General features: G+C 41.4%; 1 protein-coding gene across 4 annotated transcripts in view; it reads right to left on the bottom strand.

Moving 5' to 3' along the window:
* The window catches only part of tup (LIM1_Isl and LIM2_Isl domain-containing protein tup), a 33894-nt gene that overhangs the window by 846 nt on the left and 6135 nt on the right, over window positions 1-26913 (bottom strand). Inside the window, exons 1-6 of one of the 4 annotated variants that reach the window (XM_069129035.1) lie at window positions 20098-20762; window positions 18242-18357; window positions 7216-7402; window positions 4645-4949; window positions 449-750; window positions 98-304 (exon numbers count right to left, since the gene is read on the bottom strand). In XM_069129035.1, the coding sequence (XP_068985136.1) occupies window positions 98-304; window positions 449-750; window positions 4645-4949; window positions 7216-7402; window positions 18242-18357; window positions 20098-20255 (1275 nt within the window). In that variant the 5' untranslated portion in view covers window positions 20256-20762. The other 3 variants (XM_069129037.1, XM_069129034.1, XM_069129036.1) reach the window with 3 other exon arrangements.

The raw sequence follows: 26913 nt of genomic DNA on the forward strand, positions 1-26913 counted from the left end.
TAGGAATATGCCATTCTATAACGCTATCGACGTTCTTAGACGACACGATCGATACCAGATACTTTTTCTTTATTTGAAATATGTCTACGATAATTACCTGCGACACCAGATGATGAAAAGAAGGAGTATTAGGATCCAACCTCTCCAAATCTGTGTGTAAGGCGAAGTCCGAAAGGGCTTTCCACGGTGGTTGATAAGCTTGAACTTCTAGCGGTGTCATCCCTATAGAACTCTCGTGTCTTACGGGACTGCTAGCCACCATAGGAATTCCGTGCATCCCACCGAAACCTAATTTACGGCCATCCTGAAATATAGAACACCTTCGTTCGTTAAATCGTGGCTTGAAATACGACAACGAATAGAAACGATACATCGTGGATCGGCGCGCTTTAAAGATTTATCTCTATCGAAAGCGATAATAGCGAAATGCGAAAACTCGAATGCCAACCTTTTCCTGCATCTGTTGTTTCATGGCGATCGTCTTCTTCTTATCCTTGCACCGTTTGTTCTGGAACCATACCCTTATCACGCGTGGACTCAGCCCCGTCATCTCCACCAATTGTTCCTTCATCAAGGCGTCCGGCCGCGGATTCGCGGCGTAGCAAGTTCTCAGTGTGTGAAGTTGCTTTTCGTTTAGAACAGTGCGAACTCTGGTTGGTTTGCCGTCAGAACCGCCGCCGCTTTTATGGCCGCCCGATCCTCGAGTACCACCCACGCCAGCTTTGTGCGACCCGCTTTCAGACCCGGAATCTACGAACAAATCAACGTCACGATTACTCACCTCGATTTTTCCAGCCTCTATTTTTCTACCACAGTTTCGCTTAGTTTTTTCTTTCTCTCTCGCTTTCGTCACTGTACCAAGCACAATTTTCGAAATTTTTATCGGATACGCAAATAACATAATATATATACCTACTTTCGTATCGTTTAGATAAATACATTTTTCTATCGTAAGCGTGGTGGTCGTTACGAATAAATCGAATCGCGTTCACGTATCGTTAGTAGATCGAATCGAGGCGTAAAAAATTTCTTCGATAGTCGAATAAAATACTAAGAGGTAGAAGCGCGATAACGAGAGAAATAATTCAAGAAGTCGAAGGAAAGGACGAAACGAATGGCGATTCCGTTGTTTGCTTCCACTGGCTATTGCACGAACCGATTCGCCGGTTGTTTGGAAAAAAGCCAACTCTCGGGGAAGAGTAGCTCGACTAAATCAGGAGAATGCAGAGTAGAATGTCCAGCTGCGACTATCGTCCTAACCGGTCCTGCAAAACGTTCTTCGCCAGCTAATGGGAGATCCGGATAGTGGTACAGCATGGCGGATGGAGAACGCTGAGACGAATGCCTGTTGACTATCCGAGAGGCCAGAGACAATATTGTCGATGAGCAAACTTTGGCGACGATTCCGTGATCGGTACTAGGTCCGACAAGAGAGATCGGAAAGGTCTTCGGCAACGTTTTCGCAAGATCGACTGCGATCGAGAAAAGTTTCGAGCGTCGACGCTGTTTGGATTACGGCAGTTTACATGAAACTGTGCTTCGATTTGGAGAAAATTTTATAAGAATCGTATGCGAATCGAGAGTGTCCGCTGCAGAACGATTTCGTCCAAATACTTTTGACATATCGAAAGAATTATCAAAAAGAAAGAGAGATATCGATTCGTATAATCGACGATCGACATTGTCTCTGTTGGAAGCTGTTAAAAAATAATTCACTGAGAACAAGGAAAAACCGAACTCTCGCAACTCGTACACGCACAGCCCGAGATCTCGTTCTACCCTTAAACTAATGTTCTATGCAGTGAAAATTCATCAACACCCCATATCCATGTACTACATGCTTTATCTCATTCATTATCATCGGACGAGCAAATAGAAATTGTCCGATATTTATGTCGAACCTCTTCGCAAACCGACGAAGAATATAAAAGGAAAAGAAGGATCTTTCGATTTTTCAGGCTCAGCTCCCTTGTTAGTCGCATCGATCAGTAAACGACTCCTTCGCAGCGACTTCACCAGAAAGAAAAAGAAAAAGAAAAAAACAGAAGAAGAAGAAGAAGAAGAAGCACGAACCTTTCGGACACTTTTTAGCCGACCAAACAGCGAAACCCATATGTAAACGGCTGGACGAGGGACGAACGTTGAATTTCATTAACTCCCAATTAACGAGCAATAAGTAACTCGTGCCGCGATAAGGATCCAGTTTCCTTGGCGGTGTCCTTCGAAAGGATTTGGTAGCCGCACGAAAGCGAATTTCGAATGTTTGCGGACGGTAAGACGAAAAGGCAACCGAGCAAACGAAATCCTGCGTCTATTTTTGCGTCCTAACCAAATAAGCTGTCACAAAGGCAGAACCGCGTTTCCGAAAGAATAAGTGAGAGAGAGAGAGAGAGAGAGAGAGAGAGAGAGAGAAAGTCGAAATGATTGGAGTAGTAGGTACTCGTGGACGAGAAAACGCTGGAAGAAATCGGCGGCAAGAATGAAACTGATTATAATTAACGACCACTTTGCGGCATTTATTATAGTTTGCTAATCGCGAACGGTTCAAAGGGTAATAGCGGTGTTCACGGCGTTGCTTGTTTAATGCGAGAATTTACTGTCCGAATATGCCACGAAGAAGGAGAAATTTCTTGCTCGCGTCGAGAAGAAGATTGGTCGGTTCTTGGTTAATTCTTAACTCGTCAGAAATATTTCGATAGATAACCAGAATATTTTACGTTATACTTTGTAGAAAACGTTTATGTTTATTAATTAATTCCAAGCTTCGATCATCGATGAAACGATAAAATCCAACTGAGAAAAATAGTAATCCCTGTTTCTTTCGAAGGCATAATGTCGTAACGATAGACGAGCAACGATATCCAACGGCGGTGTACGTGAATTCGTAGATGGTCCGTCCATTAAAACTAAGGAAAAAGGAAGCGACTCCCGGACAGAGGTTTGGGAAAAAAGTTGAATAAACGTCCATAAATAAAAAGAAGAAATGAAGGAGATCGTGCGTAGTTATGTGCCACGGTAGTTGGCAGAGAGGTGCTACATTTGACACCTCGGTTCCCCTGTAAAGAGTTGTCAAACCACTGCCGTCGCCGGTGCGTGGCCCGTGGGCTTCGTGCATCGGGAAAAGACGGTTTAGGCGCAACCATTTCCATAAGGAAGCCAAGTGACAAACATCATGGAAAATACGCGGCTCGCGCCGCTCCTCCATGAAATTGTTTACGCGAGAATTAGAAGTGAACGTTTCAGCTACGCCCTGTGTCCCGTACTACGCAATTTTCAATTATCACCGATTAACCAGCTTCGTACCACGTCGTTAGAATCCTCGTCCAAATATAATTTATCGTCGCTGCGTGTAAATAATGAATTAGTAATAGTAGACGCGGCCATGTATAAATAATAAGCCATCGCCACTTCTGACGTTTCTCTATGTGACTGTCGCAAATCTTCGGATTTTTCTCCATGGATTTCTTCACGAATTTGCTAACCGTTTAGAAACGACATCGAAAGAAGAACAATCTGTTAGATTCGGAGATACAACCCTTTTTCCAAACATCCGCTAGCCGTAACTAACAGTTTTGACAATTTTCACGCCGCCAGATACCTCCATCTAGCGATCCGTCTATCGCTAAATCAGCTAGTCGCGTTTCGATTCTGTTAGATCTCGTTAAACTATATTTGTGAATTCGTGGACGTTGCACGAAATAAACAGCGTCGATATAATTAAGTTACTATCTGTTCGCGAGCCTTATTAGATATTTTAATCCAACCAATCTCCAGACAGTGTGTGCTTATATATTAGGACTAGCTGGAGGAACGCTAATCCTGTGTAATCCGGCCGCGTAGGAGGGAAGTGGTCAAGCCTTTCGGGTCTTAAAGGCTTCAATTATCAACACCTAATTATGACCGGTGATCCTAATACAACAGCGTTGCATCGGAAGGGCCCTTTGAGCTTCCCCTCGAGCGAAGTCCCTTTTGCAAATTTGCTCTTTGTGCCCTGGTAGCCCGTGTCCAGACAATGTAATCCGCAAATAGGTTACGCTCATTTGTCGACGCGATAAAAGTCAAGGTACCGTTATCCCGTCAAATTGTCGTTTGCCGAACTTTGTCATCGGGTTAATCTTTTAGGTTGCTAATAATGGTAATACGAATGTGTTTAATGTATCGTTTATAATTGGTATTAACACTTTGCTGTCCGCATAAATTTACTCCCAAAGTTAACCATTCACTGGCCTTTTCTTTTGCTAAAAATTTCATCTTTCTAAAGTTTACGTAAAGGGTCGGTTTGCCGCGTGACATCAACGTGGTGTTACAAAATATCAAGACATCGATATTTGGCCTGCACTCGACAACGCGTTGGTGGCCATCGCAAGCTTGAAAGCGTTAACATCAGTGAAATTGTAGTTTACAGATTCCCAATCTTTCGCTCTTGTTACAAAGTTAGTAGCATCTTTAACATCATAGGATGATTATTCGCACAATCATACAAATATCAGGATACTGATATAATTTTGAAGATTACAGTACCGATTCCTCCTAATCGCGATCAAATATCGCTCGTTGTTCATGCTTGGTGCGAAAATAATTTCATCGTACGTGCATTCCTGTCGCGTAGATCGAAAATGACGAAAGAGGCAGAAGTTTCTTTACCTGATATCGAGCCATCGTTGGGGTGCAAATGATGATTATTATTCATAAGGGACGCGTTGTTGTTGTTCTCGTTTCCAGGAACACCACCAGGCCCCGAGCAGAGTTTCCCACCCTCGAGAACGTCGTGATCGTGTCGACAAAAGAGGCCATCCTGTCTCAAGGCAAATTCATCGCCAGGAACTAGCTGCCTCATGCAGGCTGAACATCGGAAGCACTTTATATGATAAATTTTGCTTCTTGCCCTCATTACGTAGTCGTCTTTGCTGAAGCACTCACTGCACTTGTCGCACTTTGTTCCGAACAATCTGAAACGAATTCACTGTGTTAACGATTCTTTCGCAATTTCATTTCCAATCGCGTTTTTCTCGTAGTTTCTCGGTATAGGCTTTGATGTTAGACACGCTTGGTTAAAATATTACCGAAACAATTTACAAAATCGACTACGAATTAACGGCAGGTGTGGAAAGCCCGCGACGTGTCAGTTGTAGGAGAAAGTAAGTTCCCCTAGGTAATTCTTTTTCTTTCGGCTGTTAGGTGTTAGTAATGAGGATTAGTAATAAGGAATACGTTATGATAGAGCGAATAATTATCAGTATCAAAGTAACGAAAAAACAGGTATACAAATTGGTGTTAAGAGATGGAGGATTTTAAAAACCGGATTAAACCTGATGTAACAATAGATCGCAGGATTTATCCTAACTCGCGCCAAACATCTGAAATCCCACTAATTCCGCTAAATATAAAAATTGAAATTATCACCTTTTTTTTTTTTTAGGTAAATTTACCGGCAAATTTATTTATTGTCTCCATTTGCATCGACTTCTACGTATAATTCCGCGAAATTTTACTCGGCTGCCGGATCGAGCAGTTAATTATCGGTTTTCAAGCTAATTGTGCTTGCCTGCAGCACTTCGTTCGGAGAAACCGAACGAACTAAATTGCATTCATTAGCGGTGCTTTCTAAATTGTCGAATTTTATTAATAAAAAGTTTCATGCGATAGATAATTCCATTCTGATGCTACGTGGTTGGTTAATTATCAGTTGTTCCAGTAATTATATCACCAAGTTTCGTTCATAATTTACTCGCCATTGATATCACAGCGGTAATTTTTGCGTAGAACGTAAAATCGTAGAAAATCGTTTTAGCGAAAAATTAATTGCGATTATTTCGTGAAAGATCGATAACGCGAACGCGTGCTCCGTCGATACTGTGTTACAACGTGGTTGTAACATCGAAACAGATTGAATCACGGCAAAACTTTTTTAACGTGTAATTTTAAGCTGTGTTACTTTCCATCCGTCGACAACCAAATTTACTCAAGGACGTCTGCGTCGAAGAACACCCAGAAGGAAACGTTTTACCCCACGGTTGTTTCGACTTTTCGTACGAGGCGACAGAAACAACAAACAGGCGTCATCGGTGTCGCTCAGCCCTGGCAAATCCGCGTCGACCGGATATGCCAGTCTTCTTCTTCGTTTCGGACGCTTTTCGACGTTCGATGGATCAATGCAAATAAACCGCCTGTCCCCGTGCCAGAAAAATATTTGCTACATGTTCGCGTCTTCGCGGGGGGAATTCGTGTCGATCAATGCTGCGAGTTTTAAAAACTTCTGTCTTTCTTCTCGCTATTCGTTTCGAATTGCATTGAAAACGGCATATCGTTTCATCCGATTTCCAACATCGTCGAATCGATTCGAACGCGCTCTCACTTCGAGTTACATCCCTCGCTCGCGTCTTCTTCCACTTTCCCGAGTTTCGAAACTTCGATACGTTTTAACTTTCTGCTGTAATAAATAAATCAAAGAGTTGCAAAAATATCGTTCAGCGAAACGAACTTTGAAAACAAAAATAGGGTGAACCGAGATTCGAACGATCGACAAGCGTCACGCGACGAGTGGAATAAGGACACATTTAGCTACTGTACGCTCTTACGTTGAAATCAGAAATTTCATTGCATAGATTTTTAGCGTAACTTGGAATCGAGAGTTTCGTGGTGAAACGAAATACTACGTTGAATCGCGTAAATTCGAGGCAACCACGTGTGAACCACGCTTTTTGTTACGGATGCATTTCCTCGCATGCAGACCGTAGTTTCTACTTCGTGTATGTTAGATAAAAATACTCCGAAGAAAAACGTCTTGTCAGTTCTTATTTTCCTCTTTTCTTTCTTTTTTTTTTCTTCTTCTTTTCGCTCGTCCTGTTGCATCGTTTTTTTCTATTTTTATTTCTCCCCGATCTCGGTGTTGGCGAACGCGCATCGGAAAGAGCGAATGGCCACGAGCGAGTGCAGTGCGAGAGAATGCCATCGGTTTCCGAGTTCCTCTATCTCATTTTAGTCGAAAATAACGCACTCTTAATCGTAAAAATTTTGTTCGACTGTCCAATTATGCGAAATTCTCCGAACAGCTTAGAGTTATAAAAAGAAATAACACTGGCGGTTAGAACGTTTATTGTATGGAAAAAACAGGTAATATTCGTCGGTGATTACGGAAAGATGAGCGGAAAATGAAAAGAACGAAATCGGCGTGTCAAAGATATAACCAACGACGTAGTCGAGGCAATGTCTTACCTGACATAATCGCGTTTACAATAAGTTTTCCCATCTCGTACGAAGCAAGTGCAGTGCTCGTCCAAAAATTGCTGACACTCCGCGCATTTTAAACAGGCGGCGTGCCATTCCAGATTTGGTGCAACTCGCAGGATCCATTGGTCGTGAATTCGACCGCCGCATCCCACGCAATGCGAACTTGTGCTCTCTGCAAAACAAATTACTTTCGTTACAAACACATAGCTTCCCTGTAGTATGCAATTAGGCAACTATCACGCGTGTATCGAAAGACGCACGGCGGCGTACGACTAAAATTTCATAATTGAGAAAACGATATTCCAAATGGTTGATTAATTTTTACAAATACTCGAGAGAACAAGTACGGGATGAATCCTCTTGCGCGTTTAAATGGAATTATTCTCGCCAAATAATTTAACGGTAATTAAATATTTACTCAACAGCGTATATAATTACGTAACGTTGTAAAATACTGAGAACGGTCTCATTTAACGTGGAATTAATTTTGCAGTAAAATTTCTCTCCGCTTGACCTTATTCCCATTTTCGATCATCGAATTAGATTTCATCGAATAAGGTACATAGGATTCTTTACCGAAGCTTCAAACGCACGAGCACCGACAGTCGCATCGTATTCCTCCAAGTAGTACGTTCGCTTCTTTGCGAAATATTAAATGTAATGGTAAAAGAATACGATCGATCTCGGGTAACAGCAATCGCGTTGTCCATCAATTATATCGATTATACGTCGATTGAACGCATAATTAATGCTCGTTTCGTTTGTTCACCAACTCGATAATAACAGGCTGTCTATCGGGTATGTAAGCATCAGCGACTAGATCGTTGCTAATAACGACATTAAGTCGTCAAAACACGAAGAAATTTCGAATAGTCAATCACAGGATAATCGGATCACACTGTCGATTAAGTGTAATAGCTACCGTTTATTCTTTCCGAGACTTATTAGCCACGTCTTGCTTACGAAGGAACAGGATTTCAGCGCGATTCGTACATTTTCCTTTATTTCACGAGAAAATAATACAGAATCCTATGGGAAAATTATCGCGATTAAAATAGGTTTCTCAAGGTGTCGAATCATCGGAGATTACTATCGATATTACTTCTAGCTGCGAAGCGTGTTTCTGTTTGAGTAGAAAAGTGCTTGGCATTGAATCGTTCGTATTACGTATTTACAAGCACAGCCCACGCGAATACGTTGAAATCTTGTCAATCGTAGAGATATAGAAACGATTCCGTAAACGAACTTGCATCGTTGAATAGACGCGCTTTCGAACGAAGCGTCCACGGACAACTGGCTTCCTCTACTTTCGTTGCATTGTCGCGGCACAGAAAACACGTAGGCTGGCGTCGCGTCGTTTCAGCTGCCAATGCAGACACTTGTGCGGCGAAAATTACAGTCATCATCTTTTGTTTCGGCGAGTGAGACGCGTGCAAAAAGCGGGCAAGTCGAGATTTCACCGAAAGGCTATTGATAAGTTTTAACGCGCAGACGGGAACAAAAGAATACGGAGAGAAGCCCATTGTTTGCCAGAGATCTGATTTACCCTCGCAAGTCGCTTGTACAACGGGTGGCACGATAAAAATAAATCCTTCGTGGGAAGGAGACTCGAGATCGTTAAACGTCGTTCATATCGTTTCTTTCGTTCTGAAATTATTGAAATCGTTCATACGTAATTGACATCGAAAATACGTCCTTCGCTAACTTTCTATTCCTGACGAAATTTTTACATCCACTTCTTCCTCGTCTACGAATATTCAGCAAAACGCGTCCTTCTACCTCCGAACATCGTAAAAGCTCTCTCTCTCTCTCTCTTTGTCTTTGTATAGATTTGGCTATGCGATTCGAACGAATCGAGTCGGATGGAAAAAGGATGCCAGTGACGATGATGGACAAGGAGGGAGGATGAAAAGGGGAAAAGGATGGGAAAGAGCGGGCCGGGCGTAAGTAGACGCGGTGCAACGGTGGCTGGTCCACTGGTGGCGCGCATCTATCTGAAGTTTGTGGCTATATGCCGGGGTGCGTTTGCGCGCTAGGAACGCGAACCGCGAAAGAAATCCTGGCAAGGGTGGGAATCACCGTAGAGGGGAATGGTGAACACAGAAGGACGAACAGGGGACGAAGCTGGGCGGTGCACTTTCAGCTCGGTAGCTCGAAACTCCGCCCAGATCTCCGTGGCTGAAACCATCGAGTCGGCGCGCAGCTTCTTTCCTTTCAACCGCGAAGCCTAACCTAAACGCGAAACGCGTTTCTTACTCTCATTGTGTTGCGTCGCGTCGCGTCGCGTCGCGTTGCGTCTCTTGCACTCAACGCGAGAGACGAGACGCGCGATTATCATGGAATCCAACTTCGATAATAAATTTCGATGCATCATTCCGCGTCAACGCTTTCCGCTCGCCCCGAAATCAGACGCCTGTCGCAATATCCTTCTTCCACGCGACGCACCACGCAGCGCTTTTTATTCGCTTATCTGTTTCTGCGTTCTTGAGACGCTCGCGTTTCATTTACGTTTCGATTAACGAACGACTTCCTATTTTCTGATTTTTTATCGTTGCACGTTTTGCCAAACCTGGGGTGGTTTTTCTGTGAGTAAGTAATTCTTCGATATATAGTATATAGTAATTGGACGATTTGATCGTAACGATGATCGTGATATCGTAATGAACGTATTTTGCGACGGGCTTTCACGATCGACGCTCGATATTTTATTCTGGAAATTATTAAATCGTTGGAGGATTGCGAACGAAAATGTTGTACGTTACGTGCGATGTGTAATACGAGTGGGGAAAAGGACAAGGAAAAGAAATTACTTTGTTGTAGATAGAGGAAACAAGGCTATGTAATCGACTAAAAATAACGGTATACACAAATTACAGTTACAGTCAAGTAAGAAATATCGAGCCAAGAGTTGCCAAACTATTAACGCGTCTGCGATACTGTACGACAGTCATAACTGTCTATATCACGGATCTTATAACGTCAACTAAATACATCTACAATGACAATGGAGAAGAATTAACGATTAATTAATGTAATACTAAATCCGTTTATATTCGTTCGTAGAAACAAAACGTTTCCATTTGACACACGATCCAGAAACTTTTGCACGGTACTGTGCACGATGATACACTGTTCTATATTTTATCTTGCAGTACGATGTCTGAATTATGCTAGAACATTTCAAAGAACTGTCAAAGGAGCCGTAAATATTACGAATGACAACGAATATTATGTAGAAGCGCATTTACGAGGAGTACGACTGAATAATAATCGTCGCGATAAATTAACTGCTAATTAATTCGTGCTTAGCTTATAGACGAACGTGAAAAATTATCACGCGCATAAACGATGATATACGTAGAATTTATTAGATACAATTACAGCTGCGTTTCATATCGATTTTAAAATGCAATCGTACGTATAATCGATATATACGGACTTAGAAAAAAGACTTAGTCCAGTAGGTTACTTGTATCGTGGCGATTATGAAATCTCTTCTTGAAACTTGGTACGACGGACTCGACAACTAGGATGCACGATATCGCCTTTGAATCGAAGAATAATAATATTCTAGTGTTCTAGAATATTATTAGATTCCTATACCGTTTTGTTTTCCATATTCTATCCATTATAGTTGTTCGATACGGTACGACTAGATGCAGCATAGACGATAGTACAGCGTACGTAGGATACAGAAATTTATTTATATTAGAAGATATCCGCAAACGTACAAGCGTAGGTATAGGTTCCTGTTTCACCGTTGTAAGTCAAATAACATTATTTTTATGAAAGAAGCGACAGCGTTGACAACAAGTTTATATGAATCTCCTCGCTTTTGTCAATACCGTGCCACATGAACTTAACCGTAGGCTGTAATTTACGTTATCGTTTGATAAGTGCAACTACAATGTGCTATCTATCATGCACCGGTGTACACGATAAAAAGCGTACTCGCGGTCTACGATATGACCTCTTTCTCCCAATAGCAGGTTGAAATAGTAACTGAAACCTATCGAATTGATAAACAGAGCCCTTAATGCTCGTACAAAGCTTCGGCAAACGCTGTTTCTTCTTTTTCTAAGCACTTTCTATAACTAGACGCTTATAACGTAACTTCACGCGTGTAACAGTTTGTTGGCGCGCGTGTGGCAGATGTTAAGTGGTCGATGAAAATGCAAAACTGTAATAGAAAAGCGTAAATAGGCGTGATTCTCGATATATTAGATATAGCTATCGTTTGCGAACTTACGCTCGAAATGCTATTTAAGTGGAGTCGCTTCGACGTTTTCCGCGTGTATCTCTGTATTTGAATATAAAGTAAAAAGAAAAAACAGAGTATAAAAGTAGAGCGATAGAAATACGTTTCTTTATATATATATATATATATGTATATGTACCGAAGCCGAAACTTGTTGCGAAAATCTGTTTCTGTCGGTTGTAACTTTGAGTCATTCGATATTTCCCGTTTCTATAAAAAGAAGCGAAAGGTCAGAAATCCCATCGAACTTCCTTGTTCAATAAAACAACATATCCGAACGTGGTTTTGAAGCGGAGGAAAAGGAAGAAGATGGAGCGGAGCAACAACGATCATCGTTAAAATCGTGTATACGATTAGAAAGAGGGAGAAAAAATATGGCGAGCGATGGCGATACCGCGAGTTTTACGACGAGAACGAGGCGTCTTACTTGGCTTCCGACTTCACGAAATTTTACTCCGAAACCGGTAAAAACACGGAGCCCCTGCGAACGTTTCCCAACCGGTTGGAAAATAAGAAGAACATCCGTACCGTACACGATAGCGCGGATAAACTTACAGATGAGCGTTCTCTCTTTTTGCTCTATCCACGCGCGTACAGCCAGATGTAAATGCGCGCGGTAAAGGGTTGAGATTTACGGCCACCCTGAAACGTTTCGACCGTGTGCGTGGATAAGGATTTAAGAGAGAGAAAAGGAGCAATCCGGCCGTGAAAATATATACGTAAATATACGGTACTACGCGAAACTCTTACGCCAGCTATGTCATTCCCGTTATTACGCCAACTAAATATGTACATATATTTTTTTTAAGCAACGTTCAGCGCGTTCTGTTAATTGGACAGGAATCTTTCAGACGTTACTTTCGTCCTACGTTCTACGTTGATTCGAAGATTTATCGCGCGTCTCTCGAACACGTCTTGCAATCTATTCCCATCAATTTTTAATTAACTTTAATCTCGGCACATCCCGAAATTCAAGCGAACGTATCTGGCAACAAATCGAAAAGGCGCATTAAGCCTCGTTAAGTTGGGAAAATCCAACGCAACACCGCCACGCGAAAGGTATAATTATCTTTGTGGTTCGCGAGTCACGATAATCACACCAAGTACAAAGTAATTTGACAAACGAGCTGACTTCCAGACTCGGCAAAAGTCGATCATTTCTACCGGATCTTGGCTTTACAACGGCGTATACACGCATGAGACTCGCGACCACCATGAAGATCCCGAGGAGGCTGCGGATAAGGTCAGGACGCGGAGTCTGAACAAGCAGGGGCGAGGGGAAGCGGGAAGAGGACAGGAGTCGCGGAGGTAGAGGCAAGGGCAAGTTCGGTCAGGATCAAAGAGATTCGAAAGAGAAGAGAGTGTCGGCGGCGTCCCATTAGCTCCCAGAGACGACAAGCAGCTCGTATCTTCGAGAACTGGCCGTGCACCGATACACCGATGCACCGAACGCTGCAACGACGTGTTTCTCTCTCTCTCTCTCTCTCTCTCTTTCTCTTCCTCTCTCCTTCTCTCCTGTCTCTTATAAATATGGAACGTTCGAATTTACGATACTTCTTGCGATGACGAATTTACTATAATGTCTGGTATTTACTCGTTACGTTAATGTTTCACGTGAGTGACAGATGCGGCGAATTTTCTTTTCACAGATTTTTTGTATTTTTCCTCGTCGATATGTAATTGTTTCGTTTGCAACGTGAATTCCGCTGCATGTCGATCAGCTTTATTAGAATTTGTAAATGGTACGATAAAGTCTGAGATAGACGTTTCATATACGTACACGTAAAAACCTGATAGGAAAAACGTCTAGTAACGAAAATAATAGAACGTCGTTTATGATTCTCAACTGCATGCAAAGCGACTTGGCCCCAAGTTTATTCGAAGATCGTAGAAACGCTCGTTACCGTAAAGTTAATAATCAATGAACGATTTGGCCATATCGAATATCGTTTTGCTTCATGTTTGTTCGTCGTTGATATCGCGAAGAATTCGAAATACGTAAAACGAAATCGGCTAATTACGCGCAATCGCATGGTGTCGTGGCGGATGATCGGAAAATCGATAATCGAAAGCGACGAAACGTCGTGTCATCCGAGGTTTAACGACAAAACACGCGGCACGTATTGCTCAATATACGCACTACCAGGGTTGTGGTAAGACTTTAAATTCAAATGAAACGATCTTTGCGATGTTTCAGCAAACTCAACCAGTAAGACGGAAACTTTTGGCGTGTTTTCCAAGTCTTATCGACCAACTCGTTAAGAAAGTAAATAAAGAGCTTGTCAATTAAGTGCTGCAAAGCGCAGCATCGAAACTCGTCTATAGGAAAACTAATATCGTATTTCGAACAAGTTTATAACGTATGCGATGATAACGAATGCTTAATCAAATCCAGCAGACCCGGGTCGAGTCTGCCCGTAAAATATTCTTTCCCTCAATTTCTTATTTAGATCTCGACTCGAGAGAAATCGAACTATGCTACAAATGTCATAACACGCATAATGCGTATCGGTTGCAAATCGTGGTGACATGTTTATAAGATATAATAATGTCTCTCTCTCTTCTCTCTCATTCCCTGATTTTCTAGTTATTTTAATACAGTCGCCTATACTCCCAGATAGGAAATTGTATTTTTACGTTTCTAAATTATTTTTAAATTATCCATATTCGAAAGTGTATCTTCCCTCGGCGTTACGAAACCACAATGTAGGTATTATAAATCAAAGCGGATTGATTGGCGGCAAAATGGGTTCTGCGAGACGAAAGAAAAATAATAACGATAAGCGGGATACGATGGAGAAGGAAAAAAGGACAGAGACGAGAGAAGCTGGGATTTTAGAGTAGCTTGCTACTGGTAGAATGTGGGTGGCGAATCATCGTCAGCTTTAAGGTCACGCACGGCTACCTCGTATATTTCTGTTTACCTCGTTCATCTTGCTATTACAATTATTTCAACGATAACATCCCCTCTGTTTAAAAGTAATTCTTGTTCCTTATTTTTTAGAAGTCATACGTATATCATGTAAAGATTTGAAAGTTCAAAGCGCAAATAGCCAAAGTCATCGACGAAATTGAATCGTTCTATTTAATTATTTATCAGCTTTCTTACGAGCTGATTCTCCTGCTCGTCTAATGGACACATTAACGTGTTAACCAAGTTTTATTGCCGACTAGCACCGCCGCTACAGCGATATTTCATTAGTGAAAGTCGATAAACCCTCGCTTTCTATCATCTATTTTAAGTTTTCGAGACATCTTCGCACCGATGATAAATCAACGCATCCGCGTGTCCACGGTTTCGTTATTTTAACTTTACAACGACGTTTTCGACGCACGTCCGAACCAGTCACGATCCAGACGCATTCTGTTTTATAGAATCTGTACTTCCGAGAACCGCGTACGCGTGTAGAACGATGGATAACCCCTTGACGGTAGGACGATGGGAGCCGCATAAAAAATCCTGAATTTAGAACAGGTAGATAAGACGGTGAAGAGGGGTACGAAAATAAGAAGGCACATAAATAGAATAAGAGGACCGGACACAAGAGTGACGCCAGCAAAGATAGAGGGGAAAAAGGAAAAAAGAAGAGGGCAAAGTATCTTAGGGGCAGCGTTTCGGTGTGAAAGAACAAAAGAAAAGGAATACGACTAGAAATATTTCGTTAGGTATATCTACTCGAAATCCGACCATCGAATGTCATAATGCACTCTATGCACGATACTTTCTTAATAAAGTTCGATATAATTTCTCGAGCGTAGGACGTTCTCACGTAATAACAAACATGTACGTACTTTTGTTTGGGAGAGAGGACGTTTGGAAATAATTAATCTTCGAAAAGAATGGAAATTGATTTTGTTATTTCCTAAACAAGCGCGGCAACGAAAGGAAACGCACGACAACGTACGAAGATTTTGATTTATTTCATACGTGCAACGCGACATATGTTTCGTTATTACAGCGATTTATCACAGTTTCAACTTGCACATTTCTTTCAAATTTATATGTAGAATTTGTCACAGAATATTGAATTTATTCCGACGGTATAACCTTTCAATCGTTAACGAACGTTCTACTTGCGAAAAATGTCGCGTAGTTGCTTATTCCGAGGGAACTTCTCGCGTATTTCTAAAGTATTTCGATCGGCGATTGTCTTTGAAAGAAGTGTCAGAGTAGACAAAATTTGTATTCTTTTGGATATACCTATTTTAAACTGGTAGAAAGTTTAGAATAAACTCGGTAAGAAACAGGAAACTTTGAATAATTCAGCTTATCTACTTAATCACGGACAAACGCATACATTTACGGTTGATTTAAACCGGTGAATAGTGCATTTGACACATGGCTCTCGCGTCGTCTTTTTCGCAATTCTATACATATACATTAATTCTAATTGGCTTGTTAGCTTTTGCAGGGAATCGTGTATTTTGGAAGTAACGTATCATTGATATATACGTTCCGAGCAACTACGTAATTTTATGGTAATCGACGTACGTTAAACGTCAAATTTCTCAAAATTCGTTATCGCGGTTCGACGATTGCCACGACCTTTCGAGGAATTCCTCTGGACGATTCTAGATTCGAACAAAAAGCGAAGAATTAAATTAACATTAACATAGGCAAGTTTTACAAGCCACGAGTTACAAATTACGAACCAGTCGACTGTTCTATTCGGTGTAAAATCGTAAGAACCATCCATGCGACGCAAGTAGATTATCACGCGAAAGGGCCTAGGTCATATTACAGAGGAAGAACAAGATACGTTTTTTTACTTTACAAGGTATTTTTTTTACGACACGTTTAAATCACGCGGAACATCGAAGACAGAGCTAACATCGACGATAACTAAATACACGTAGTATATCAATAGCGTAATAATCATAACTAAACTACGTATTTACATAAAACGGTCGGACAGCTTCCAGTACTGGAAATACGGATGCCCTTTTTTAAAGTCGAGTCGTCACTTTCAGTTTCACAATACGAACAGCCGGTATATTCTCTTATTCGAGATGTACCGACGTTGCTATTTAAATATCCGTGAGCGCGACACAGCTCTGAGCAGAGCACCGCATCGGTTCGAAAGCAGATCTATGATAATCAGTTTGGAGATTCCGTCCAAGTAACAAGAAGATCTCCGAGCGGGCGGACAAGGCATTCCTCGTCGAAAGTCGAAAAATCCGTGAAGGGTTGAGAGTGTCGGATGAGAAGTACATCGGGGCAAGATGGAAACGCGGAGAAAGGACGGGGAGGGGGGCCAGGAACAAGCAGATACGTTAGAGAGTAGCGGTTGCAGCTTTACAGAAGGACGAGGAAAAGAAAACGGCGCGGCGCCGTGGACTGTGTCGAGGATGTCTGGTTGGCAGTTCAGAGGCGCCGACCTGGTGTCCCACGGCGTTCGTTTGGTATTTCATTAACACCTCCGCTAATTATTTCCCTTTTTTTGTGCGGCCTGGCCGGTTTCGTAGCAGGATCGGGAATGCACCTTACAAGTCGCGAGTCCGGACTCCGGATACCTCCAGCCTCGACTCCGGATACCGTATATGCTCGTGATCGTGCTCGTGCGCGCGTAAAATGCGTTCGTCCAATATCATTTTTAAACCAACTATCCGGAGTAACGATAAGACCGGATTCTCAGACGCATTGCCTTTTCGATTATCTTGTACAGCTAGTTTCATCCACGATAATACCTTCTTTCGATTTACCGTTAAATATGCCGTTTTTCGATTCGAGCATCGCGAGACGCTCTTCCCATCGATCAACGTTTCATCGTATATTCTGGCAAACGTATTCCGATCGAATACTAACGAGAAATATTAACGGAAGGAAGGGTACGTTTCGATTTTGGTAATAAGAAGCGGTTAGAAGACAGAGCGGCTGTATCCAGCGACGCATAACGGACGAACAATTGAACGGTTAATCGAAGTGGTGTAAAATCATCCTGGACCTTGTCAGCGTTGAACTGCCTCGTTATACCTAGGTATCGCGATCGAACGCACGCGTCAACGTATTCCGCAAACCGCATTTCACAACGGAAAACTGGAAGATAAAATCGTTTTTAAAGAATTCGTAGTCTTCGCCACGAAAAATCTGGAGTCGCTTAACACGGGCGTGGAACTGTGATCGCGTGTTCCCGTGTCCGCGAGTCACCTTTACTCGAAACAATTCGCTGGAATAATAAGCTAGCCAGAGTCAGGATAACGATAACGTCCACGAAGGAACGTGGACGCGGCGTCGCGACGGAGCAACGAGCTGCTGCACGCAAACCAGGCGCCTGCCATATCCGACGAGGCCAATACGGCACACCGTAGCCGCCACTAAATTTAGGATGTATGCTTAAATGAACGAAAGGTCGTCCTTAGATATCCCCGGGACCGAAATTTATGTAGGTGTTGTTGGTGGCTTTTATCAGTCCGACTGGCATTCCTTTGCATCCACCCGGCGCCCCGGTGTCGGCCGAGAGCAGGTTCTAATTCGTGTGACTGTGACTCGGTTCCTCGAATCGGCTCCCATCCGGCCTGGCTGCTCGCTCGCTCGTTCGCTCGCTTGCTCGCGGAAAGACCGCACGAAAAACCCATATTTATACTTTGACGCGTCGACTTACCAAATTATTCCCTGTTATCTGAGTTCGAGGCTGTACTTCGATTTGTTCGAGAAACCGCGCGGATAATGTTTGCCTGGCCTGGCCTTACGCCATTGCGGCTGCGACTCTGCGATTTACGCGACGGACCCTCCCCGAGGGACGCGAGTTTTACCTCTCCGTGATCCTTCTGCAGCCACTAATGCGATTCGTCCGTTATCTTTCGCCACGGAAATTTCGTGGAATCGCGTGACGAGTGCTGTCGTCGATGGTTGCTGCGCTGGGATTTCGCTGCAAACGCGTGAATTTTTTACGTTGGTGCGTTCGGTGAATGGGACAAGACCGGGAAGCACGGCGAAGCGTAAAAGTTTGAAAAACTGCTGCGTAAATTTTTCGTACGCGAGAGTTAAATTCTGTTCCGGATAAACAATTTCCGAAAGTCGATCATTTATCGATATGTAGCGGCACATGAGCGGAGGATAATTTACATCATGTTGTTGTTTTGCCTCGTAGTATCAAGATCAAGATAAATTTGAATTTTCCGACATTCCCCCGACCAGTATAAATAAACGGACGCAACCGAAAAGAATTCAGTATATACACTGTCTAGCGAATATATTTGTAAGAGCGTCTCACGACATTACTTATTTATTTATATTTATTTAATTATTTCAAATATATTTGACGGGTTGCAACAGCAAATTCTCGTTACCTATTTACCAATCCTCTACGAATCCTCTAAAGATATTTGGTAATCCGTCTTCTTTTTTTAACAATCTCGTTTCCCCTATGTAGGAAATTGTTGCGCGTAATATACGTACCGGAAATAAATTACCGAGTGTTTCAGAACATCGAGTCGAACATTTCTGAACAAGTCAATTTGCAACGGAATACATTACGTTAAAGGCAAAATTCTCGAATTGTATTTCTCTCGTTTTATTCGCCGCTCGTCGCATAAAATAAGAACAAGGGAAATAAACACACCGGTACAAATTTTCTTGTCAATATTTATAAGCGCGACGTGGGTGGACCGACGCCGACGTGATTCCTACCCGTTCGAGAACCGATCCTAATCGTTTCATGTTCCGACTGCACTTTATCCCCTCCACTTCCTCCTATGCCGGCACTTTAACAGTGCATAATAGTACACCTGACTTGTTAGCCAACGGAACGAAGGAGCGGCAATTTTTCCAACTTTCATTTCCTTCGATCGCTCTTGCAACCATAGAAATATCTTAGAAAAATCGACTTTTATCTAGGAAAGGTCTTTTATGGTTCTTATTTTAAAAGTTCGAGTCGATGGAAATAAAAACTCAGGCACCAATCTTTCCGATCCTATGAAGTTTTGGCAAAAATTTCACGAAATCTTGCGATACGGTAACATAATCGATGCGATTGGTTGCGAAAACATCGACTTCAAGGATATCCTTCAAATTTTTACGAGTAGGATAGCTTGCAGCCGCTGATAGCCCACAAAAATTAATAAAAGAAACTGATAAAGTAATTTTTATTGAACACCGAAATTAAGGAGGTTCTTACGTTCTGTTCCTAAACGATCACGAGTCGCACGTATCTACAGATGTATCTTATTCCAATACGATACAGTAATCCCTCATAAAATTATGATATTTTAATGATCCGAGTTCCGAAGTATTTTATGGCGCATAAAATCAAGCAGGTAAAACCACGATGATTTTAAACGCGGCTTGGTTACGTACTTTTGCAGTAAGAAAATTACGACTATTCGAAAGGTTCTTTTGGTTATAATTCATCGAAGGTAACGAGACGCGAGGAAGAAAGTAGCAAAGATCAAAATACCAACGACTAGTTCAGTTTCCAACGTAATATAAATATTTTCCCGCCGCGTCTAAATCCGTCAGAAAATTACATTTAACGTTAAAAAATCAAATTGTTCGCTTCCGTGGATCAAATACTAGCCGTATGTAACCCGAATGCTCGCTCTATGTTTGCAAACCTACTACCAAACTAACGTACGCGCCTACTTACGTACGATATCTACGTACCACTTACCTACATATCCTTTCGTATATTCGTAAAGTTGCCGTTATGATTTGCATTCTGTGCCCGCTCGGAGCAACTTCGAGACTTGTTCCATCTCGTGAAAAAATGCAGCCTCGGAGAGAGCAGATGGTTTTCATGCAAACGTACAAACCGGCGAAGCGAAGCATTCGTCGCTCGATGAAGGAAGATAGCGAAAAGACGCGCGAAGAAATTTATTCAAAGGTCGGAGGGAGGAGGAACGAAAATTTGCCAAAGCCGGCATCTTGTTCGATCGGTCGAAAGCACCCAACAAATTACCGAGCTACATGCTCGGCAGCGATACCAAATGACATTCGTGACCGAATGTTGGCCGCGTCTCGTTCCGCGTGATTACACAGTAGTATCCACGAGCGTAAGGGTCGGCTTCCTAATTCTCCCTACGAAATTAGCTATCCTGACAAGGCGCAGACCTTGACGATGGCTCATCGACCGGTATCCCGACACGGTTTTACAGCTTATGGTCATCGGTGGGCCATTTGCCTGTTTTTGAGAGAACGATGTCCAGAAGGCCTGACGAGACTCCCGCCAGCCGCGACCTTCTTTGCGGCCATTGTAAACCGAGCTTTCCGGGCCCGAACGCCGGCGCCAGGCTCCGGGTTTACGACACGCAATCGATTTGGTCCTGTCATTAGTTGCTTTTAACGAGCACGGACCATCGTCCTTCCGTTTCATTTCCTTTCCTTTTCTCGTATACCGCACGTAGATACGAGGCTATGACTTACGCTTGCTTTTCTCCCCTTCGTTCGCAGATGACATGATGAAATTTCCAGTCAACAATTTCCAAGATTTTACTAAAAACCTGGGAAGAACGAGTGGCGAGATCTGCCACGTTTGCTTCTTCTTCTCGCTGAGAAAGATTATTCGACGTTGCGCCACGTGTTTCGAAAGGATCGAGCAAAAACGTACGAAGTATAAGTTGTACGCGAGACGAGACGTATCGAAACGAGAGAAGAAGTTGACGCGATCGTTCACAAACGATTATCGCTGACGATTAATTCGATAGAATTCAAAAGCTGAACATATGAGTACCGTTTACCCTTCTTAATGTTTCCTAATATTTCCAAATTATATGTATATTGACGGAAGTGTGTATATCCCGGGATTATTGGAATAACAGAACGATGAAATCGCTGGCTCGTTCACATAATCTTCGATATGAAAAAAAAACGACATTTCTCGATTTGTAATGTCTAATCGTTTTGTACACAGAGTTATCGATAATCGGAGACATCCTTCGCGTATTACGAATGCCGTGGAGAAATCGGTGCTTTCGGCAGATCAAAGACGCACCGCTTCCAAGGAAAAAGTATTTCCAGTATCGGACGCTCGATAACATCGCTGTTATCAGGTTGACGAATTGACTGACTGTCCGATAAGTGACAAGAATCTCATCCTCGACTTCGATCAGACGTCACGATTAATTCTCTGTTTATTCTTTTTCTCTTTTTTTTCGAAGAGACAAGTACGTACTTTGAGTAGAGTCAAAGTTTCGGCTGGTTTCTCATTTACGTCCAATCATCGCTCGATTTGACGTAATAGATTGAACTTTGGAAGTATCGTACGACGTACTATTTCCTCGATATACTGTTCCTAACGAATATTTGTGAATTCGATTTGTTAATTTACGAATGGGGGGGGGGGATTTTAATTAGGCGAATTTTCTGTTTTACGCGACAGGAAAATACAACACGAAACGAATATAATTATTGCCAAAGAACTGCTAGAGTCAACGACAGTACTAGCAAATTAAATGTTAAATCGAACGTGTATATAAAGATAATACGATACCCTTATATTTCGTTTTAGATTTGTCAGTAAAACGGTGCCAGTTTCTTTCTACTTCAAATCTTATCGTAAGTGTTCTTAATCAATCGTTCGGAGATTATTCTTAGATGATCGAAACAAATCAACTATTTTATACGTACACGCTGATGTATCTCATTAAAATGAACGTTACTCACAGATACGCGAGTATTTCTGAATTTTGAACGAATAAAAATATTCTTATTTTCTCGTTACACTCTGCTTGATTTCTTTATTCCCATCGATATTATACATTTTCCATTGACTAAGAATTACGTTATCGAGATAATAAAAGTTGATGTGTACACAGAGTGAAAAAAGATCTCTGTTTCGTTTCTCTGAGCAACTGATTTCTCGAATTAGCACGAAGGAAATCCGATTTTCACGAAAAATAATGGATTTCGAAATCGCACGACGAACACAGATTATCGCGTTGTTCGCCAGATTTCATCGCTCTGGCAGACAGTTTAATTCGATATAGACGCGATGACGTCGAAAAAAGACTCGATTATCCCGAAAGTTTATCATCGCGTCAATGAAGTAGAAAATTTGAACAGGTTCGATGTAAGCGTTTCTAACATCGAACGAAGGAGGAGTTAAAATAGCATAGCGTATAATAATATTTCTATTTCGTTTTGCTTTTATTTCGCGGTACTACTCCAACGTAACTCGTGACTTCGTTGTATTTAGATTTTGCAGAATTATTTAACAGAGAATTAGCGTTTTCCATTTCAAAATCTACCTTTCTTCTTTCTCGTTACGATCGACTCTTCTAACAGGAGGCATCGTGCCAAACGTTCGTTAGACATGTTCCAACGTATCACTAGGAGTCACGATCGCCGTCACACGCGTCTTTTATTTCCTTTTTACAACGACTTCTCACTCTTTTTAACAACATTTTTTTTATCGATAGTTTCGAGCAAAGGTGTAATTTGTTCTCACGGACTTTATGCGCAACGTGCGATAAAACGAAGGTACCTTCTGCCGTAAAACGAACGTCGACCTGATCGACGATTTTCAGAGCAAGAATTTCGAACAGGCTAAGAAACATTTTTATCCAGAGCGATTTTGTAGCTACACGCTTATTCGTCCGAGTTAACAAACTCGCAGGATGGGAACGACGAAACGAGTTACTTTGTACGGAGCGGGGCAGTGACTCTACGTGAAAAAATAAGGAAAAGGCTTGATACAACGTTTCGTTCGTTTGATGCTTGGTTTTTGAAAAAATCGACCTTGAAGATTTGACGAGTGTATTTCAATTTGCCTAGTTTCGGACTGAACAAGAGCAAATAATCGACGGGGATTTGAACCACGTTCGGAGATCAGCGAAAAACGTGAAACAGAATTTGTCCGCAAGACGTTTTGGAAATTTATCATACGCGCGTACAAGACCAACTCGCGATTAAACGCGTTTGAACTTTATTTCCTCGAGAACGAAGCCTTAAACGGACAAATTTTATTTCACGTTCTTTACCTTATTTCCTTTTATAACCTCCTGTGGATCGTTTACTCAGCTGTAGTATTTAACCGATTCGAAGTATACTTGACAAATTTCCAAACTCGATCTCCTCGGACACGAAGAATCAGGCGAAAAGCTTCTATTCTATATTTGCAATTTGTTTGTTGACGTATGATCACCCCCTTGTCCGCTTGTACTACGATTATCGCCCCACCCTGTATCGCAGATAGCTATATGTATACAGTATGGCTAACAAGTGTAAACGAAGCGTAGAGTAAAAGTATAAAAAGATACGAGAAGATAAAATAGAGAAAAGTGGGATAAAATATGTATCGAGAAAGAGAGTGACAAAGGGTGGCAAGTACGACTCGTCGATGCGTCGTTCGCTATTTAGAGAACGGCAGCGAGTCAGAGGGACGTCGGTCGTTCCGGTGAAACGAGGCGAAGGCATTGATTAACATTAAAAGCAAGGGCTCCTAGAGAGACACTGATAGATGTCTACGTACGCCGATAGAAAAAAGAGCCGGGCCTAATTCAATTGCAGGCCGCCGTTCCGCAAACACTCATGATAATTCAATCAAGCTCACCCCATCCAGCTATTCCTATTCCTCCCTTTGGACCGGCCCCATACGACCAAGGACCCTGGGCCAGAACGTTGCAGAGGGTGGAAACGGCTTATAATCTCCGTACGAGAACATCTGCACTCTAATCGGCTGATGATTTCCACCTAAACCTTCGTCTATCCTTTTCTAAGCACTGGCCGCGCTCCGTGACACGCACGGTGCCCTTCATCGGTAAATCATGCGGTCGTCTATGAACATTTCCATCGGAGTGTTCGTCGTTTCACGCGGATTTTATCGTTTCTATGATTTATACAATTATTTGTCAATTGCAATTGTTTTTTTAAATGATTCCTGAGAATTACTCGGAATGGTTTGTCCGACAACGAGCATCAGCCGGCAGTGGCCGCGATTTCTTTATTTAGAAGACGAGAACTTCTTCTTGCGTGGACAAATTTAAACGCAATGTCAATTTCGCGCATTCAATGTCGCCTGTTTATATTCACTCTCGTAAATATAACGTAGTCTTAAAAGTAGTCTTAGAGAATTATATTCAGAATTATATAGTTCCATCGTAAGACTGTCGCAGCGCTATGATATATCGTTCGAAGATTATACGACGAGAAACCTTTTCTGTCATTCCACGACTATTCGGTTAAGACGATACGCGTGCAGCCGCGCTTTCTTCGGATCGCAGCTTTACATTTCGACGAAATAGTTGGACGGCACGCGTAACAATACGGAAACGATTATTTTTTGTTTATCAGTTTATATTTATAGCAACGATTATGTGGTAATCGTTATTGTATCATGCAGTGGCCCCATGTGACTCTATTTCAATCTTTATAGATACGCTTGTTTACAGTATTGCTGTCCTTATCGTCGATATAAACTAGTTTAGTATTATAATTAGAAATCGTTATGTATTTGTACCGTTAATTATTCGTAATTAATTCAAAACTCGGTTTCTTCCAACCGTGCTATTCTACCATAACGTTTTTCGTTGCAGTTTTCTTTTCGAAAGTTCCAGTTTCTACACGTTGCGCGTATAATTGTACCGACAACATGAAATAATCTTAACTATAGCTAATTACATCAGCCTAGATATAAGCATAGCCGAATCACCTTTCTTGGAAAAAGCAAAAGAAACTGAAATATGTTTCGGCTGAGAAATATCCAAATTGTATATAGATACGAAATTTATTCGAAAAACGTCACATTTTACGTATATGACATTTGTTTCAAAGTTATAGGTTGGTATAAGATTATTTTAACAATGTCACGCGAAGGCTGTGTCATTGGTAATTTGTCGCAACGTCAGTTGATGTAAATTATACGAAAGACTGTTTCGAACAAAGGAAGCGATACAAAAGAACGACAGTTTTACGCTTCTTCCGTATAGTTACGTTTTTTCTTTTTTATATAAATAGACATTCCGAATATTTGCGACTCAATGAACGAAGATAATTAAATCTCGTTTTTGATTAGCGGAAAAAATTCTCTCTACGGTAAACAAAGATGAAACGATTAAAATAATTTTTCTTCCACTTTGACTTGTAAATCTGACGCTATTGAATATGTATTTTTCAAATTTTTATATTCATAACAATTACGTTGTTAACCTATCTAAACGATAAACAATAAATAATGATGGGAAACGAACTACGCGGGAAAGTGTACATAGTATATAATCATCGTGATATACGTACAATAATAACAAATAGGTACGTACTATTATATGTAATGTATCGTTATTGCCAATATATAGTTCGTTGATGCCAATTGATAGCACATAGTACATCGTTCACACGGAATATGCCGCGACAGTACATTATTTATGTTACGAGCTACGTAATATTACATCACATAGATTCGATATTGACCGATAGTATGTTATTTACAATGCAAAGTACATAGCGAATCTATGAAATACCTATTAGAATATAGCATGATGTTCGCATCTAATGCAAGATAATAGATATACTATTTATACTCTATGCTATATATAATAACAGATTATTGCGTAGTATGTGCTATTCAGTATTGATACTATACGCTGTACATATATCGATATGTTATTCACACCAGATAATGTACAACATGATACTTGTCATTCTAGATTCTAGAATATGCATTACTCGAGCCAGTCACTACGGTACGCATACCTTACCGAATTTTTTACTTCACCATCAATGTACGTTATAAAAATATAATTTCGCGTCATTCCTTCGTTTATCAATCTACGTATTATGTGTTTGGTATCGGATGGAAACGAGACAGAGAGAGATAAAGAGATAGAAAGAAAGAGAGAGAGAGAGAGAGAGAGAGAGAGCAAGAAAGGTAGAATAGAAAGACGGATATTTAAATATTTAAAGTCGACGTCAGGTAAAGCTATACGTGTCGGTGAATGGTAGAGAGATACAGAAAGGAAGAGAGAGAGAGAAAGAGAGAGATTGAGAGAGAAATCGCAGCATTAATGTCGTGGTCGTTTTCGATGCATGGAATGCTGATACCGCGTAACTTTCAGGGTCTAATCATGCAAATGTATTAACCGCTAATTAAAATTGACGCAAGTTGCGTTCTATTCGGTGACAATTGATCGTCGATTTCTTCCTCTTGGCGTTACGCTAGGCATCTATTCGATAGGACAATTTTCAGACTTCTTTACGAGCTTTGTTAACGAGACAGAGGCGATTTAACGAAAGAGACGATCGTACAAAAAGTAGTCGTATTAATCGTTGCTAGGTGAAAATGAATATCCTGGAAATCAAATATACTCTTCGTTATTGATGTGTGCTTTGTTTGTACAGTAGTGGAAGTTCACGGATTTGAGATTTGTATTTATTCAATAAATTTGTACGCTTGTAATATATTGTTTAAATATGTTTTAAAGTTAATATTCGTTCACGCTTGCCAAATGCCACGAATATCTTATAAACGTCGTTCGTTACTTTTTCGTAGTAC

The sequence above is a fragment of the Bombus flavifrons genome, chromosome 15, assembly GCF_040668555.2.
Source record: "Bombus flavifrons isolate JBK064 chromosome 15, iyBomFlav1_principal, whole genome shotgun sequence".
Lineage (NCBI taxonomy): Eukaryota > Metazoa > Arthropoda > Insecta > Hymenoptera > Apidae > Bombus > Bombus flavifrons.